This window comes from Buteo buteo, chromosome 4, assembly GCF_964188355.1.
Source record: "Buteo buteo chromosome 4, bButBut1.hap1.1, whole genome shotgun sequence".
In the NCBI taxonomy this organism is placed as follows: Eukaryota; Metazoa; Chordata; class Aves; order Accipitriformes; family Accipitridae; genus Buteo; species Buteo buteo.
In genome coordinates, this window is record NC_134174.1 from 57532138 (window position 1) to 57551449 (window position 19312).

Sequence of the window (19312 nt, forward strand, 5' to 3'; positions counted from 1 at the left end):
ATACTTTAGTTTTGATTTGCTGCAGGCCATTTCTGCCTGAGCAGCAGTATCACCTGCCAAAGCTGCCTGCCTTCGCACCCCTCCAGTTTAGGAAGAGTGACATGCAGAAACAAAAGGCTTGGTATTTCCGTCTTCAATTTCAGAAGTTGCGTAGTACTGTTTACCATATTTGGCCCCTCTTTCTTAGCTGAAGGAGATAAAACAGAATTTAGGCATGAAAGAAGTTGTTTGTTTCAATTCCTTGAACAGTATAATGCTTTGTGCATTTTTAATAAAAACAGCTATCCTGCTTTGCTAGCAGCCTCCTAGACAGCCACAGTTCCACTGTAGCTCCTTCCAAGCCAAATGTAGCTCTTCGGTCTTTGAAGATACTCCAAGATTGTGACAAAGCATCTTATCTCCTTAAATATCTGCCTTTTTCTTTAGGTCAAATAACATTAATGTATTGCTCCAATTCCTCTTCTCTGAGAACACATTGCAATTTAATTGTAGTGCATTTTCCCTGGCTCTCCAGAGATCTCTTTGAGAAGGTGGACAGCTGGAAAAGTAAGCGTGGGCTAAAGGAGACAACCTGTTCAGAGCAAGCAGGCTCTCTACAGATGGTCAGAATCAGCTGTAAATGACAATTTTGATTTGGGTGTTACAATAACCATGCTATAAAATACAACTCCTCTGCTACGGGCTACTTTAAATAATACCTGTTTAAATTTATCTGAATTGACAGAGTAATTCCCTCCTGCTTGGACAGGAAGTTTCAAACCAACCTATCTTTAAACATGACTGAAGATTTTGGGGTAGACCACAGGTCTTCTGTGTCAGAGCCAAGAAGATGTCATGGCTTCTGGTAGGGTCCTCAATGTCCTGTAAGCTGGGTTTTCAGGCAATGTAAATAGGAGCAAAGGGTACAACAGTAGAGTAGGTAAGGTATGGCATTGAAGACCTGGGTTTGAGTTGCAGTCTGGTTATATGAAAGCCACCCAGTCAATCCACTATAAACAGGTCAGTTGGGTTGAGGAATCAAAGACAGCCAGTTGTGATATTAGCCAAATTGTCCCTTTTAATATTTCCACCTACAAAATCTGGTGCACTTTCAACTTCTAGGAACAGGTTGGCCTTGCACTTTCTTTTTTTTCTTTTGACAATCCTTGCTTAATTTCTGGGAATGCATTTGTCTCCAGATGTTAGACCTTATGTAGAATCCACAAGATCATTTGCTACCTTTGAGCTTAAATTTCATTTAAGCCAGTCTATATCAAGAATGAAAAGGCCACAAAAAAGAGGAAAAAAAAAATCCTCTTTGTTAAGAAGCTATTACAAGCCCAGATGCAAAATGGTGATTTCTTCAAAATGGAGCCAACATTTTATATAGGTCTTTAGAAAAAAAAATCAGCTCCAGAAGGCAGCAGTAGCCTTTCAAGCTCCAATGCTAATTCACCATTGTTCTTAATTAGGGAAGATATGGAGCAGACACACAAAGACATCTCTTTGCTTGGTTCCCATTAAAATCTGCTAATGAGGCACAGCACAAAAAGCAACCCACACAGGATAGGGACAGGAGAAGGGCATTTTAAGACCAAAAAAAAGAAAAAAAAAATAGAGTCCTCTCCAAAACTTAATTAACTAACCATAAAGAAATGGTAATTGACAAGGACTGTGGTATCTGTCTACATTTCATGCTGATGTCCTTGACTCGCCAAAGTGCTGACATTGTTTTCAGTCCTTTCTTGTTTGCAAATAGTCTGTTAAAGAAGAATGACGTTTCCACTCATTGCATGTCATCTTGCAGTTACTTGTGTTGGATTCAAGAATTTCTGTCAATCAAAATATCTGTAGGTTCATATGGGCATTCCAGCAACAACAACCTACCTTGGGCAAGGAGTACTTTGGCAGCTTCATCTGTGCAAATGCATTCCTCCTGTAAGAAACGTAATAATGTGGTCTTCCTCCTGATGTCAACTATGAGAGAAGCAGGAAAGTTATCATCAGGATTTTTTAAATTATTTTTTTATTATCAGAGAAAATATCAAGCAAAAGCTGTCAAGGGAAAAAACACAGTATTAGCAGCAATGGCTTAAAACTGCAGCACTCTTACAGTTGATGAATAAACATTGATCCAGCTGACAGTGGCTGAAAAAGAAAGCAAGAGGAATCCCATTTTGTGCAAAGAGAGATAAAGGCCAGAATTTCACGTGAAACTGTGGGGAAAGCAGAGTCCTGGCTTCACTTGGGCCATTATGTCACCTGCTGATACCACAGCTTTCCTCTGCCTTACCATAAAACTGTCTGTTCTTCGCTATCTGCAGAGCTGCTGTGTAGGCCATTGGTTAGATCAGCAGGTTGGCAGACACAACGCTTGATTTCTATTTCTGCTTCTACCTTTGGTTCCTGCATGGCCCTGTATGAACCATCATATGTATCTGTTACAAGATCAGCTAAGCATTCACAGCTCCTGAAGGCAGGAGAAGCTTAGTCAATTTGGTATTTCTGTGGATCTGGCCCTTTATTTAAGCACCTAAATACCGATGGCAAGACCTTGAAAATGCTGCGTTAGAGCAATGTGAGGTTTCATTTCCTACCACCTATTAACGAGGGGGAAAAATAGAAAGAAAAAAAGCTGTCAATGTTATCTGGCTTCCAGTGCTGCTGAAGTATAATCAATGTTTGTAAAGTACTTTGAAAACCTTGGATGAAAGATACTGAAGAACACATATTCCAAGGGATTCTTCATGCAGAACTTTGCTTTCATTGCCTGATATCTGGGCTTATCAAGACTTTTCTTTAGTAGTGTTTTAAAATGCACTGTAGTAGTTTAAAATGCAAGATACACAGAGGCTAGGTTCATACCAGATTAAGTAAAATAAGAACTATTTCTTATTCTAAAGCTCTTCAACCATTTTTTTTTTTAAGGGAATTGGGCAAAAGTTAGGGGAAGAGAGGCAAGAAGCATTGTTTATGAGAGAGTGTGAGCTTGTAAATAAAACACAGTGTAGTGGGAGAAATAAACGCACATTCCCTTATCCTCCTGCTTTTGAGCCTACTAATTCTCATTCCAAATGCCTTAGTTGCAGAAGAGCTAGATGGAGATCAAGGAGGATAGGGGAGGCTAGGGTAGAATGCTCAGTGTTCATCTGTTCTTCCAAGCCTTTACTGTCTGGTATAGGGCTATTCATCGTCTGCAGAACAGTGCCTGGGATAAGGCAGGGTCCAGCATCAGCCACAGCGTGTTACTTAGCTCTTCCTTGCCAGACAGATAGATCCAGATACATACATAACCACTTGAAGAATCCCATTTTAAATTACCAGCCAACAGTGAATTTGACTACTTTGAACAAAGCAGAGGTTGTTTCCAGGGATTACAATATTATTATTTCATACCTGTAAGTGTTAATTATTAATGATTGGCAAGTAATATCTCTTTGACCTGTTACATTTATTTCTGTTTAAGAATCCTAAGAAGTTTAATGATTAAAATGGGAGCTTTCCAAATCCAAATATTACATGATACCTTCTCAAACTGCATTACAAACATGAATATATGAAGTTGTGCAAAGTCCCATTGGGCATTAAGGGGAACATTGTAAGAGGCTGCCTCTCCTCACATGCTCCTCCTTACACCATGCAGCTAGCATGGAGGTAGAACAAAGCCAAAATTTGACAGCACTGGGAACACTATACAACAGTTTATAGACAGAAAGAGAAATGCATCAAAATACAAGGGCTGTTCAGAAAGGTAGACAATCTCCCCAGCAGTGACTTTAGATGACGCGAAGGGGCTGGCTTCTCTCCAGTGTGTAATAACGTCAGGTCAGAACAGAGAAGACTAACAGTCTTGAAGAACACAACACCACAACATCAGTGATGAAGTAACGAATCAATTCATGTATGTAGAGAAATACCCCAGCTCCTGTGTCACTCAAGCGACAAACACACAGTCATTCTGAAAGAGAGAGCATGGCTGAACAGTGATGCATGCCGCTGCTTTCCTTACCCCATAAACATTTCATTTATGCCTCAGACACACTTAGGCACAAAAGCTATTCTGGAATGTGCATCCCAGATTTATTTGTGGGTGATTTAGACTGGTGTTTATGACTGAGTTCATTAACTGAAGGTAATTAGCAGTCAACTCACCCAGTTTAAAATATCAGTCCTCACTCTTCCCTCCATCCCCAAGCATGGCAGAATATAAACTGGAAGACCAGTTTAGTCCTAATGATTTCCAGTTCACCTCCATGTTCCCTGCAATTCTGTTGTTATTTTCATCCTCTTCAGCTATTATTAAATGGACACTGGTGGCAGCCTAATGAAACCCACGGTAGTTCAGATCTATTCACCAGCTCTCATCTGGAACACAGCTTGGCTGAGTACATCTCATCTTCAGCCTTTTCACTATAATCATAACTGAGGCATAACAATAAAGCCTGATTACTCCTTCTTTGGTTCTTCCCCTGACTCCCTCCCTCCTTTTCTATTTCCCTCTCATGCTCAAAAACTCTTTGGTCTACTCCCTTGTAATAGCAGATGACTGACACATCACTTCAAGCTGGGGGGTTACAGCAGTAATCCTAGAGTGCTGATGAGATAGCAGGGAGTGGCACAGACCACTCCAGTACATATGGTGGATGCTCCAGGCAGGAACTCTATGACCCTGCAGTCACAAGATACTAGAGGTAAAAGGAACACTATTAGCATTGTAAGGAACTGCAACAATACACTCAGTGCCTTTATTATTTGGATCCAGTATTGTCTGATTAGTTGGGAGCTAATACACATGCACATACGTGCAAAGGAATGGAAGAGAAAATAATGTAATACAGAATAATATAATACAAAATAATAGAATAAATAAGAGAGGAGGGTGTCCTGTACCTGAACAAAGACATAATCATCCTGGACGATCAGGGAGTTATGGTCAATATAGCCTGGAAAGGGTTTGCTGCGAGTAGCTTCGCTGCAGTTCTGCATCTTGCAGGTGATGTATTGGGCATCTGAAAGGAAAAGAACAAAACCAAGACACTTGAGATCCTCAGCACAGATTCTTCTTACTGTCACAAACCTATCTGCTGAGGCAGCATTTCTGCTTCCCAGCCTCACGTGACATAAAGCAACACCATCCATTCAACGCAACACAACACTTCTTTCCTTTACACCCCTCATAAATCCACCCTTGATGACTTTCTTCCTTTAAGTTTCTTCCTTCTTCACCTGCCTCAGCCTCCCATTATTCCTTTCATTCCGCCCTATATCATACATCAGAGCTATACATTGCTCCTTTATACCAAGAGAGAGCTCAGCATAGCTGATCTGATTACTGCATGCCACTCTTGTGGTTCCATGCTGGAAGTAGACCAGAGGCAACATTTGAAGGTGGCACAACGTAAGGTTTGTGGCTCAGGTCTGACAGAAACCTAGTCAAGGGCATATCATTCAGCACTGTTACCTGTCCTGCTGAGTTTACTTGGATGATACTCAGGCTTAAGCTTAAAGCAAGGAACTGAGCGAGGGAACAGAGCTGTGAAGGACCCTTTACAGAGGCAACAAACAGCCTAAGTCCTGTGACTCTCAAAGTAACTATGGGTCTGAAGAGTTGTGTCTATGCTGCAGGACAGATACGCTCTGTGCTGAGCCCCTACAGTTTCCCTGTCACCCCCATGGTGTGGGATTTGCTGTAGAGCATGACAGCTTCTCCATGGTCACATGCTGAGTTTATTTAGAACATGGGCAAGGTCCAGAGCATACACAAGTATGAGGACACCAGAGGACGTCTGCCCCATAGCGTCACCACTGAGAACCCCTTCCACAGCACACCTCTGTATTTCCTACAAGCCCTTGCACTCTGCAGAGTAATTCAGATCACCTTGGAAAGTAATTCAGACCACCCCCTGCTCAGGGGTTTTACCTACATCTCTGTTGACAGTGTGGGTAGATGCGCTCTGGCAGACCTGGGCAATCATTCCACCCTCTCTTGAAACTAGAGGCCTTAGCAGTTCCAGTCAGTCATATGGTTCAAAGTAAATGGCCTAAATGCAGCCCTAAAGCCGTCTCATCCACTGTCACTGTATGGAATGTCCTCATCTCCTATTCTGAGGATTGCAGGGTGCTCACCTCATAATCCATCACCTGAAGAAAAACAATTTTAATTTCTTCATGGGGGTAATTTATCCTACAATACACAACCAGATTCTCAGTATTCAATTTGGGCTCTTTCAGATCAATTAAGAAGTTGCATTTTGTTTAATGACAAAGCTGATTTATAGGAAGAAGAATTTTGGCATTTTAGCATTAGCACTTATATGACAGAAACACTACATGGCATTTAATGTTAGAACTACTTCTAATCTTTTTCCTTGTTGGAGAAGTGCGGCCCTTATTTGATATAATTACCACCTTCAGATCAGAGAAGTAGCTTTTTACACTGAAATAGAAATGGCTGGATTTTTACCATCTCATATTTAATCTTGGTTTTAATTAAAATCTATCATTTGACATTTCTTTCCTTGCTTCTAAGGGCTGTTGACTTCTGCTTGAAACAGACACGCAGGGTAACGAACCTTCAGGAAAGTTTGATGAGGGATGATTTTACCCCGGCATTTGCCGAGTTCTTGGAATATATAAAGTGCTAAGTATTATTAGTCACTGCAGTTTATAACATTTTATGCTTTCGCAGCTCACTGCAAAACATTAATTAATACAGCCTAGACAGCATGATCGAAATGCATTTCCCTTCAGAGGGACATGATTTTTTCCACATTAGCCACGAGAGGGCAGGGAACAACGTAACTCCCAGCCTGCTCATTCCAGTGAGTTCAGGAAAGTTCCCTTTCAGAGCTGTTCAGCCCTCTGTCCCTCTGCTCCCAGGAAGGTGGGGGACAAGGGGGCCAGAGCCTCTTCCACCACCCAACAGTACTGTGTGGTGCAGCATGTCCCCTCCTTCTCGTAAGATGGAGAATGAGCATGCATCTTTTCACCTGCAACACAACCAATTCCCACTCCTCCTGTTTAATTCAATACATTGTATCATGAATGGCAGCCCCCACATTCATTAAATCATAGAATGGTTTGGGTTGGAAAGGACCTTTAAAGGTCATCTAGTCCAACCGCCCCTGCAACGAGGAGGGACATCTTCAACTAGATCAGGTTGCTCAGAGCTCCATCCAACCTGACCTTGAATGTTCCCAGGGATGGGGCATCTATCACCTCTCTGGGCAACCTGTTCTAGTGTTTCACCACCCTCACTGTAAAAAATTTCTTCCTTATGTCTAGTCTAAATCTACCCTCTTTTAGTTTAAAACCATTACCCCTTCTCCTATTGCAACAGGCCCTGCTAAAAAGTTTGTCCCCATCTTTCTTATAAGCCTCCTTTAAGTACTGAAAGGCCACAATAAGGTCTCCCCAGAGCCTTCTCTTCTCCAGGCTGAAGAACCCCAACTCTCTCAGCCTGTCTTCATAGGAGAGGTGCTCCAGCCCGCTGATCATTTTTTCAGGCCTCCTCTGGACCCACTCCAACAGGTCCATGTCTTTCATGTCCTGAGGGCTCTGGAGCTGGACACATTACTCCAGGTGGGGTCTCATTCTGTCTCAATGAGGTTCCTGAGTGAAAAGCCTGGCAATCCCAAGCTCAATCAAAGCAGTATCAGTTGAAATGGCTGGCCCCGCTGCCGCCTGAGCTGTTGGCAAGACTAGGTGGCTTTTCATACATGGGATTGAATCACCCAGCATAGAGCTATGTAGGATCAGACCTCTGTTTCTCATCTGGTTTCCTTTTACTTCCACAGGCACACCGGCTGTCTGGGAGACACTAAGAGGAGACTGCAGGGCTGTCTTACTGCCCACGCAAATGGGTTACCTATCCTGAGAGCACCGCGAGGTAACAGGATGGGTGCTGCTGGGGCCAGCCAGCAAAGAAGATTAAGGAATCTCCTCCACAAGAGATTTTAAAGAGCAGGTCAGGTTGACATCCATTAGAGGTCACTGAAGTTTTTTTCTATCCTGTTTTAATGGAGGAATGGGGACTACGTCCATTTCTGCTGTGATCGCAGGAGCCTGTGCAACAGTGATTGTATCATTGATGAAGATTTACTAAGGCAATTCCTGTGAACTTTTACAGTGCAATTCTCCATGGCTTCAATTCTAAAATGCCAGTAATAACTACTAAAGGGCAGGGCACTGAAATTGCTTAAGATAATCTCCCAAACAGCCAAACCCTGAGATGTGCACACCAAGAAAAGCTCCCTCTGCTATGGGAGACAGAAAGAAGGAAAAACAGGTTTCTTGCAGTGCCTGGATCCCTCTTTTTTCTAAGGGGAGTTTTGCTGTGCTCACATTGACTCAAGGATTTTGTTTCAGCATTTGATTCTCATGGACATTTTATGTGATTCCATTGGCAGAGCTTTGTAATTTAGCATTAATTAATGTCAATTAATGTATTCAGTTGCTAAGCCTTGGAATTAATTTCATTAGTTTCCCCGCACAGATGTTTTCCCTGCCATAGGTAATTAGGACATTATGCTTTTCATTTCCAGAACCCTCACCTCCAACAACAGCTGCTGTTTTTAATATACAACAACAAAGTCATGCTGTGCCTGGAGAGAAGAACATAGCAACATGCAGCTCTTACACCCCCAGACACTTTGATTTTGACAGGCTTAGACACCTAGAGTAGGATTCTTCTCGGGGGATGGCAGCTATTTCTGAAGAGGAAGCGAGAAAAGTCACAGAACACAAGAATGGAGGAGACATCTTGTAAGGGAAACCTCTGACAAAATCTGTTTTCAGTGGCAAAAGAGAATTGCAAATGCTAACACATAGCAAAAGTTAAGAGCCAGGGGGACCCTGTGCCATGAAATATTTTAGTCTCTTCTGTTTAGCTTGAGCTCCATGCTAATATGTTCTCAAGGGAAATGCATCCAGACTGTCCCAGAGACATTTCTTGGCTCAGTTGGTGGAGATGGAAGGTCATTGGTGGCTACTGGAGGCTGGCAAGCCTCTGCAAAAGTACACAGGACAGTTTCAAATCCCTTCCTTAAGCAGAGTAGGACTTTCTTCAGGATACTTTGTTGTCAAGTGTTTTTTTGGATGACATATCAAAACCTAATAACCACTGCTTTCTAGTCTAAGCTTGCATGTATATCTTCTGAAAACCTTACTTGATCGGAAGGAGAGTCAGAGAAAATATTCACTGTACTCACTGCAAATGTATCATTTTTATTCTTCTTGTCTTTAACTCATTGAGGAATGTGTCCTTCTTTCCACAAATAAATCCACTAAGGACAAATCAGGAGTTTATGCAAAGAGCATCCACATAATCTATGAATTGTTTATCTTCCAGATTTACTGTGAAGTATCCCAGCTCATTACTGAGCAGCTTAGACATTAGGGATAGCTTCTGCTTTTGAAGGATGACTGGCATCCTGTAACTAATGAACCATAAGAACATGGTAGAAACGTATCTCATGGAAAGACCAGGCCTGTAACCCCTCTTCAACAGTGACTAATAACAGAAGCCTAGGAAAGATTATAAGAATTTGTCCCAGTATCTTGGTAGTCCAGGTACACCTTCAGCATCCACAACCTCCCATGGCAATGAGTTCCACAATTTAATTAAACATTCTCCCATACTTTAATCTTTCTACTCTTTTTTTGAGAAACACACAAAATGACTGTTTTTTATCCATTTCCATCTGGTCTGAATGTTGATTTGTGAATTGTTTATGATACAGGAATATATTCACAGCTCTCCAGTTCTCAGCAACTGCAAAGCAATTAACCAGTAATGAAGATCAGTGAAATGAAGCCATCCCATTTACTAACTACTCACAAATCTGTTTTTATCCTGCTGCTAATCTTTCTTCATTGCATGTCAGAGTCAGGAATCTTTCTTTACATGGGGAAGTATATCCTCTGCCATTTCTGGCATAAGGATCTAATTAGAGAAATTAACAGATGTCATTCTCCAGGACAAGTACTAATCATGATCAGGAAAAAATACTAAAAACGATCAGGAAAAAAACCACTTCACAGGTTTAGAGCACTATGGGAATTAATTCACCACTCTAACTATGTTAGCAAAAGACTGTCAGGCTACGTTGCCTACTCATTTTTTCAACAGCAGTGATTATTTTTTCTTCCTAGCAATGGTCTGTGAAAACAGAAATTAAAGTCCTAGCACAACTTTCTGATTCAAACACTGTTGGCCAGATGCTCAGTCCCTCTTGATCAGCAGGCAGAGCATGCCTGCTGACCCCAGGTGAGGCTTTGGTCTTACCTGCAATCACAGCAGCACCTAAATTACCTTTCAATAAGAAAAGTTGCTGTGTAAATCAGGACAGCAGAAGAAAAGCAAAGGAAACAAAAGTACTTTTTAAATATCAGAAGCTCCCTAAATTTTTGCCAGCACATTAGAAAACCCCTTAGCTTCTTTAATCCACACACACAAAAAAACCCCAACATAAATTAAAAACTCTACTCAAAATCAATTGGCATCTATGTACGTAAATGAATGTGTATCTCATAAATTTAACAGTTGGTTTTCTTGACTTCTATCTATAGAAACTGTCACTTAGACATTCTCTGAGTCAGCTTTGCCATTCTCTGGAGGGCCAGTGGGTACCCAGTTAGTCTCCAAATGCCTTGTAGGAATCCATCTTTCTAATTCTCACCAACAGTTTGGATTCCTCACTAGGCATCACCTGAATAAAAATTACCTCCCATGTCAATTAGCTCAGATCAGGCCTTACTGGTATAACCCACCCTAGCTCAAATCAGATAAGCCCATTAATTAAGGATCTTTCAGGCCTTGTGTATTCTTTACAAACCTAAACCCACATGTCATTAAGTTTATACACCTTCTGAAAGCACTTCAGGCTGCATTTGAGCAAATCTAGGTTTAACTCCACTAGTCACTCTGCCTGCTGACTATGGTGGTGAATGTAACAAAGAGAAGCTTGTCGTGTGGTTAAGAACTGTAGGGGATTAATTGTCTTACTGGGGTGTTGACCTGAAACCAGGCAAAAAAAATTCACAATTCCTGCTGACTTTGCTGGCTCGCCTTTGATCCTCTTCCAAAATCAAAGTGGAACACCAGGGACACTCAAGCATACAAATGGAAATGTGAGATAAGGTTCATATGAACTTCTTCCAACCAGAAAAATCAGTTTTACCACTGTGCTCTCAGTCCCAGTTTGACTTGGATTGGGCCTGAAGGCTTTAAAAAATAAACAAAACCATCACATTTGACAAGATGAAAATTTGCCTGGTGCTCTCCAAAATTTACACAACAGGATTAAAAATACAAATGGCAATGATTAGCCCTGCAAATCTGACTCCATCAGTACAACTACGTTGCACAGTCTGTACTCACTTTGCTTATCATTACCTGCACTCTAGTTTGATGACACACAGCATGTTCAGAAAAAGTCCAGATTTTTCTGGATCCCAAGGAAAAAAAAAAGGTAGGGAGAATGTGTGCTCAGGTACAACATTGCTAGCCAGATCCTCAGCAGGTGTAAATCAACATGCTATTGAAGTTATACTGATTTATGCCTGCTAAGAGACTCCTATTTTGGTCCTTGTAAACCTTTTACATTATGTATATAAACACAATAAATAAAATGCACAGACAGACCATAATCAGGGAGCAGAGATAGAGAATTATTGCTGTTCTAGCAGGGAAAGCCCAGTACTAAGGTTGTTGCTGATAGATGTTCTCAAACATCCCTGCCAGGGAGACAGGCTAACACCACACTCTGCTGACATTTCTACTTCTTCTCACCTAAAGCTGCAGTTGTACTACTCAGCTTCTGCTGGAAAAGATACCAGCACCAGAGTGAAGTGGGTTTTCTTATTTGTACTGAGTTCAGCAGGTTTTTGCTTAGCCCTTGTATTTCCGCTTCAGGATCTTTTATTTTATTGTTTTGGCAAGTATACTTTCTCAAATTTAATCCCTTTATTGAATTTTTACACTTGGTTAACTCTCAAAAGAGATATTCCAAACAAAGTATAAATAAGTAAATGCCAGAACATTTTAGAAAACCCACAAAAAAAACCAAGAAAAATTATTTGCAAATTACCCTCAGCTTGGAAAAAAGGTGTCTTTCTCACTTCAACACACTTCACCCCATCACCCCACTGGCAGGGACACACCTGCTTCATTCCAGAGGAGAAAGGTTTGTTCATCCATTGGAGAGTCATGGTTACTTCATCCAGGAAAAGGAGACTGATTTAGTACTTAGAAGGCGTCTCTAGTAGCCAAGAGACCTGAATATACCAAGTTGGTCATGGTAACTATAGTAATGGACCATGTGCACACTCTTAGCCTGTCTCAGTCTCAAAATCCTGTGACCTGCAGTGCTACCAAATGTCTTCTGGCAAAAAATGCTGTGATATGTTCCAAGGTTGCTGCTTCCAGCTACCCACGATAGTCCTCTGCCAGGGACCAACACTGCCTGGAACAACGGGCAAAACAGAGCATGCACTTACTGAAAATCCAACACATTTTCTTATATTGCCAATGAGCTGAGCTGGGCATGTCCTGAGTCACGAGCAGAAGTTTCATCTGAATGACCGGTTTGCAAGAGGGGTCACCACTGGTTGAAGGTTTGACGCCATCACTATATTTAGATTAGTAGTTTTGTCACCACCTAAACAGAAAAATTTAAGTTGTGCTGCCTCACAACTAAGCCAATATAAATGTGCAGAAACAGTTACTAGAGCTCAGCTGATAAGCAATAATTTGTTATTCCACAATTCTTTACTAATATGCCTCATTCCTCAGTAAGGCCAGTTTTATCTACCTGTTTTTTGGTTTCCACCTTAAAAGCTGTAATAAAACTTACTAATTTGTTAAGCACTCAAGAAGTCTTTTGCAGAAATGTGCTATAGCTGTGCAAAATGTTCTTGTTACAGCCTAAGAACTCAAACAAGACCATTCAAGGCATTTGGAGCATGGCACTTTCTCTGCCCACTGTGAGCTGAACATCCCTCAAAAGCATCACCAGAATATAGCTCCTTAAACATCAATTGTAGTGCTTCATTTCAATGACCTTAAATTCTTAATGCCTTATAACAGTAATATTTTGTGCTGAAATAGACACTGTCCTGTTAGAATATTTCATTCTCATTTACCATGTCCCAAGAAATAAAATGCCTCATGTTCCCAGCCCTGCCGCCATGTTCAGGTAAGTGGAATTGAGAGGAGAAATAATAATCAGAGATCATAAATGATAATAAATACGTTCTTTCACTTTTACTAATCTTGCATATCTTGAAATGGAAAGACCTTTAAAACTTTATGGTTTCTATCGCAACTGTTTCTTTTCAAAATTCATCTTCCAAAAAATTCTCTTTCATGCTGAATTTCAGTGAGTTAAAAAACTGATTACCTTACAGTTACCTTTTCAGACAGTTTTTAAATTTCTGATAACACAATACACATTTTAAGTAACACCACTGCATTTGGGGGTACAATTCAGGGGAGAATTTTATCCATTTTTAAAGCAATTAATTGATTGGTAAAAAGCTGCTTGTTATGTTGCAGCAAAGCTGCTATTTACAGAAGAAACAATATGAATTACAACGATGAGATCTATGGCAACCAGGTGTTCGGTGTGATGCCTGCCTGAGGCAATCCAGTGTTGTGGAAAAGAAATCCATGGAGGAAGATCTGCAAAGGCAGTGGAGCTCAAAGATAAACCTTGAGGAAGCATGGGTGGGAGGAGAAAAGGCCAGTGGGTGGCTTAGGGTGCCTGAGAGAATTTACGGACAATTAGGAGAATATTTTGGAGTTGCAGGTAAAGAAAGCTCCTGGAATGGAGAAAAGCAACTCAAGTGGCAAAGCAGGGAGGGAGACGAGCTGGTGAAAGTGAAGGACAATGACAGGACAAGCAATAACAGTGGAGTATACACTTAGGCTGGTCATTAAAAGGTTTCTAATACAAGAGAAATGAGGTATTTTCAAAGGTAATACCTAAGGCAGAGTATCCCATGTCTGCTAAAACTGTAAAGCTACGAACAAGGTGATATTATGTACTGCATGAAACAACAGCAGCTAGACTCTGTGACCCAGTAACTTCTCTCCAATGCCTTGTTCCCATGAACAAAAATCACATAGGAAGAAAGAAAAGTGCTGTATATACTAACTCCAGTTACTCCTTATCACCTATTCTTCCTTACCATGTTCTCAGCTCCTTTCACAGCCTGTTCATCCCAACTTTTTGCCTTGCTGGAAAGACTTCTCTTCTAACAGAACTGCCTTGGAACAGTCAAACCCCTCACACTAAAAAGAAGTCAGATTTCCATCATGATATTCTGTGATTACAAGAATATGAGGGCAGTCCAGAATACCACGATATTTGAAAGCTAATGTACTTACGACCATCCACTGTCTTTGCCTCCAGGTGGACGAGATCAGGCTCTCTACCAGATCCCATCATAGACCTGTAAAATACAGATGATACCAAGGCATTAAAAACAACAGATACCATGAATGTCTGAGATTTTAATTCCACGGGAGATCCTGTTTAGCTGGACCTAAACTCATAAAAGTAAGAGCTGGTAATTTTGAAAGCATTTTTGAGTTTTCCCTAAAAGAAACTTGAAAAGAAACTTGGAAAGAAATTCTACCATTTTATCAAATCGATGCCATTGTACTTATGAATTCTTTATTTCTGACTCCTTCACTCCTCTCCACCTGGAGACTTGTTTCTGTTCTCGTTGGTGCCTGACATTTTGATGTGTCTCCTGGTTTGGTCAGAAGGATGCATTGCAGTTCTGGGTGGGATACAGAAGACTTTAATTGATGTGATAATAGTGTTTGCCAGCATACTAATTATAGCTGTTCCTTTATATTGGACATTTTATGCACATTGCTTAATTGACACTCTTAATGATCAATATTACCTCATTAATTAAGAAATTTTAAAAACCCATTTCATCCTGAGACATTTTATCACTTCTAATCTAATAAAAACAGTGTTCCATTAATAAAAGAAATATCAGATTGACTCAGAAAATGACTGTTTGTTCACTCTGAATTAACAAGCAAGAACATAAAGACATTGAGCGCTGCATATCAGGGGTTTATGGATTCAAGCTTTGCTTCCATTGTTGAGGTTCCCCTGGACTGGCACTGCTGGCCTCGACAACTCCCTTGGACAGTTCAAATGGCCAGTAGTTTGATGGACAGTCTGAATTATGGTAGTACTGACTGCAAGTATGTGCCAATCCCGTTGTACAGCAGCCTCGGCAGCATCTCTGACAATCAACCTTGTTTCTGGTCTTGGTCCCATCATCCAATTCATAATCCTAGATTAAGGCTAAAGGTTAAACAACCAGTTTCTTGTTAGATGCCCGACCTCCACGTTAATAGATGCATGAGGGAAGAGAAACATACATTTCCAGCGATAGACAAATTAGATGCTGTTCTGTTCAAAGCCTCATTATTTTTCAGGAAATCAAAAGTGAGGTTCAAACAGTGATTTAGACCTTAATTCAGTTCCCACTGACTGCAATCAGAGGCAGCCCCAGCCTTTAATCATCATGCGCATTAACTAATAACCATTATAAAAATGTTAACAATAACAAGACTATTTGTGTTCTGATTAAACCTTAGCTTTGCTTGACAAAATCTGTAACAATTCTCTAGCTAGAAAAGGTTTGAATTTTTTGTTCTCCTTTGCTGGGGACTGGAAGTTTCAGAAAAGACTCTGAGCCAGCATTGCTTTCACCTCTCCTCAATTTTTAATAACGTTTATGGCAAGGTCTTTTTCTCCTAAACATTCAACTTCCATTTAAAATCTCTTCTTCCTGATAATGGACACCAAGTGGGTGGGTAGGGAGTACCTTCCTAGGGCATTTTTCCTTTACCTGCTATGATCAGCAGATTTAGGGCCAAAATGCTGGGCCTGATAGTTACAGTTCAGTTCAAGATAGATAGATGCCAGTGACAAACAGCTCTAAAAAACTGCAGAAGGACTAAGCTTGTAATTTGTCATATCTCCTTTTTATTCTTGTTTATTCAAGCGGGCTTTAAGCACACCTGGAACTGAGTAATTGCAGAAGACACAGTACAGCTTTGTCAATGCATTCCTCCTCCTGACCTCACACAGCCCCATGGGGATGTGAACTCTCCAAAGAAACAAGGATTATATTCCATGGATTTGAACACTTTGTCTCTTCAGAGGCACACAACAATGGTATTCATCCAGCAAAGAACTTGTTGCCCTAGTTAAAGCCTGTGAGTCTACAGCCAGGTGCTTTGTGAGTTTGCTCCTCACAGTGCTATTCTGACCCCAAGAAACACCTCTATTGCATCTTCTTAAAGATAGCTAATTCAGAATGAGATGTCTCGCTGATGGATGGGACGTGATTGTCGCTGTTGTTTTCACTTGTGGTATGAGCCATAATTTACATCAAACTCTTAAATGTCTTAAAAGAAACATATAAATATCTGGACCCACCAAGCCCTGAAAGTTAGAAGGCTACAGCTGTAGTGACCTGCATATTACTTAGTCTTACACTACAAAAGTCAGTAGTGGGACTGCAGAAGCTTCAACTCAAAGTAGAATTAAGCCATCAATTGTCCCAAGGATGTACGGAACAAGGATGGCTGAAACATGACTGGTGATAAACATTATTCATCTACTCAAGGGCTTCCTTTCTTTTGATATCTCCTAACCCCTGCAAATTAGAAATGTGATGACAAACGAAGAAAAAAACTAAGGTGCAGGGAATCTAGGGGCGTTCCTAAAGTCAAACAGGGTATCTGAGGTAGAGTCAAGAACCATATCCAGGTCTTCCTATCTGCTAGATCTTTCTTCCTACCTTAGAAAATACACATTCCATTACTTTGATATATAATAGGCTTAATTCACTTGTGACAGCACAAGGTCACAGTTAGGCCCATAATATTAAAAGATAACATGAACAATCAGTTGCAAAGGACAGGCAAAATACAAATATGTATCTGCTCAAATCAATATTAGCTGTACACAGCTGACATCTAGAAACATATCACTCCCATCTGGATTCTGCTGAGAGCTTACTGACTAGAATTTTTTTTTTTTATTTTTAAAGCCCATGACATCAGTATGAAACAAAATGAATAAACCCAACTAATTACAAATAAATTCCAGACCTGACTGGAGATTTGAAGGTTCTTATGCCAAAACTAGAGCCCTCAATAAATACAAGCTTCACACATGGAAGAAGGATTTGCCACACACATGATAGATTTGCCATAGATAACACCAAAGCCTCAAACTCAGTGTTTCTAACTTGATACAACTGCCTGCTCTACTTCATTATCTTTTATGCACATGGTCAATGCAACCTGGTCAATGTACACTTCAGAAGCTAATCAAGGAAAAGTGCTGTGCATTTGATAGCTTATAAACCAAGCACCCTGCAAAGAACTGGGGTATGGAGGAATAACTGATTTCTCTCAGAAGTTTCTCCAAAAATAAACTAGGGCAACAAATAAAGGATTTTAAAAAGCCAAGGGGAGCACAAGGCAGTGATCCCACTGCCTTTATGTAGAAGATGCTCACATTATGAAAAATGTAGGACCCCCACAGTCCTATTACAAAGTTGCTTCCTAAAATTTTAATCACATCAAGCCTGCTAAGTAGTCATTTGCACTTGAGAGCTTCACAAATCGATATCACTGGCTGCAGCGCAGTAATTGCTCTGAATGCAGATTCTACATCCACCGTGAGAAGCAGCACAGGGAAAAGACCCCAAATCATCCTCTGTTTTAGAACTAGGCTGAACTAAACAAAAGCAGCCTGGCACTGACCATTGCACAGCAAATGCTAGTTGGCATATTTCTGTAGTGACCAACCCCTTGCCATCTCTCTCTCTGAAACATTTCAAAAACCTTGGCTTCCTTGGCCTGTCAGCTCTTCTGAGCCAAGGAAATTCAATAGAGACCCTGTTATCCTGAGGTTTCCACCTCTTCTATCTTTTTTCACTTCTAGGGACAAAAGCAATTGTTTATGGATGCTGGGAACTGATGAGGCTTGCAAGGCAGTCAGACCACTCAGAACTGCAAAAAGGCATCATTGTGAAGACAGCAAAAGCTTCCACTTGGTATACTTAATTTAAAACTACCATTTTTCATAAACAAAGAACCAGACAATAAGGGCTCCATCTCAAGGGTTTATGCATTCTGGAAAGTAGCTTTGGGTGCCTTTGGGTTTGGATGCTTGACTTCAGACACAGTCACACCATATCTAGGACTACACGTACAAGAAACCTGATGGCATGTTGGGGATTTCTTGGCTGGGCAAAGGTATGTGAGCAATCCAGCCGCTATGTGGGAACGAAGTATAAATTTACAAAATACTGTGTCCTTGTGTGCTGGGAAAAAAGAAGATAAGAAGAGCCTGGCCTTGCAAGCAACACCTGGATGCTGAAGAAGGAGATAAGTAACTGCATCCACTGTGACCTTGGCAAGGTTTCATAGACAACTTTGAGAAAGTTCCCATGAGAAAATTGCGGAACCTACATAGCTGCAAACCACAAGTAGGTGTGTTTTAGTAATGAATAAACATTAGCAATGTACCAATAATATTAGGACTAGTAGGCATGATTATCGTAAACTGTATAAATATGAGCTATCCGTGCAAGTAAAGTGAAGTATGCTTTATCACTCATATTGGGTCTGCTGCATTTCTTCCTCTGCACGCGGGTTCCAGAATCCTGAAGATTTCTCGACACTTTTTCCCGACAATTGGCGCCCGAACAGGGACCCGTGCTGCGGATTAGGTAAAGGAACGGCGCCGGGAGCAGCGACCGGCGGGCAAGAGCGACCGAACACTGTGCTGCGGTGTGTCGTCTCCGACGCCTGAACCGATTGAAGTTCGCCGTACGGGCTGCTGGAGGGCTGCAAGGAGGTCTTTTTCAGCGCAGGAGGAGGTACCGTATGTTATGAATAACGGTGATATGAATTTCGAGGTGGCCCTAGACTTATTACAGAGCTTTTTAGAAAAGCGGAGAGTAAAATTGCATTAAGCAAGTTTCGGGATTAGTTATTTTAAGTCATGTTAAGGGATGCTTTAAAAATTCAGATTCATTATTTGAGAAAAGTGAATGGTGTAAATTAGGAGATGTATTATAAAATCTGGTAATTGATGATGATAAATCAGCTAAAAAACTGATGAAACCTTGGCGGGAGATAATTAACAGCGTTAAACGGTAGAAAGAAATCTCGCGGCAGTGGCAATAGAACGGCTGCGGGGGTTGGAGACTGTGGCAGAGGAGGAAACACCCCCCCACTGGGGAAATCAGGTGCCCTTGCCGGGAGAACGGACTAAGC

General features: G+C 41.0%; 1 protein-coding gene across 4 annotated transcripts in view; it reads right to left on the minus strand.

The window, feature by feature from the left end:
• The window catches only part of SORCS1 (sortilin related VPS10 domain containing receptor 1), a 311800-nt gene that overhangs the window by 72149 nt on the left and 220339 nt on the right, over window positions 1-19312 (minus strand). For all 4 annotated transcript variants that reach the window (XM_075026345.1, XM_075026344.1, XM_075026343.1 and 1 more), the window contains 3 exons: window positions 14369-14433; window positions 4870-4988; window positions 1867-1956 (listed from right to left, as the gene is read on the minus strand). In XM_075026345.1, coding sequence (XP_074882446.1) covers window positions 1867-1956; window positions 4870-4988; window positions 14369-14433 — 274 coding nt within the window. The remainder of the gene's footprint in view (window positions 1-1866; window positions 1957-4869; window positions 4989-14368; window positions 14434-19312) is intronic.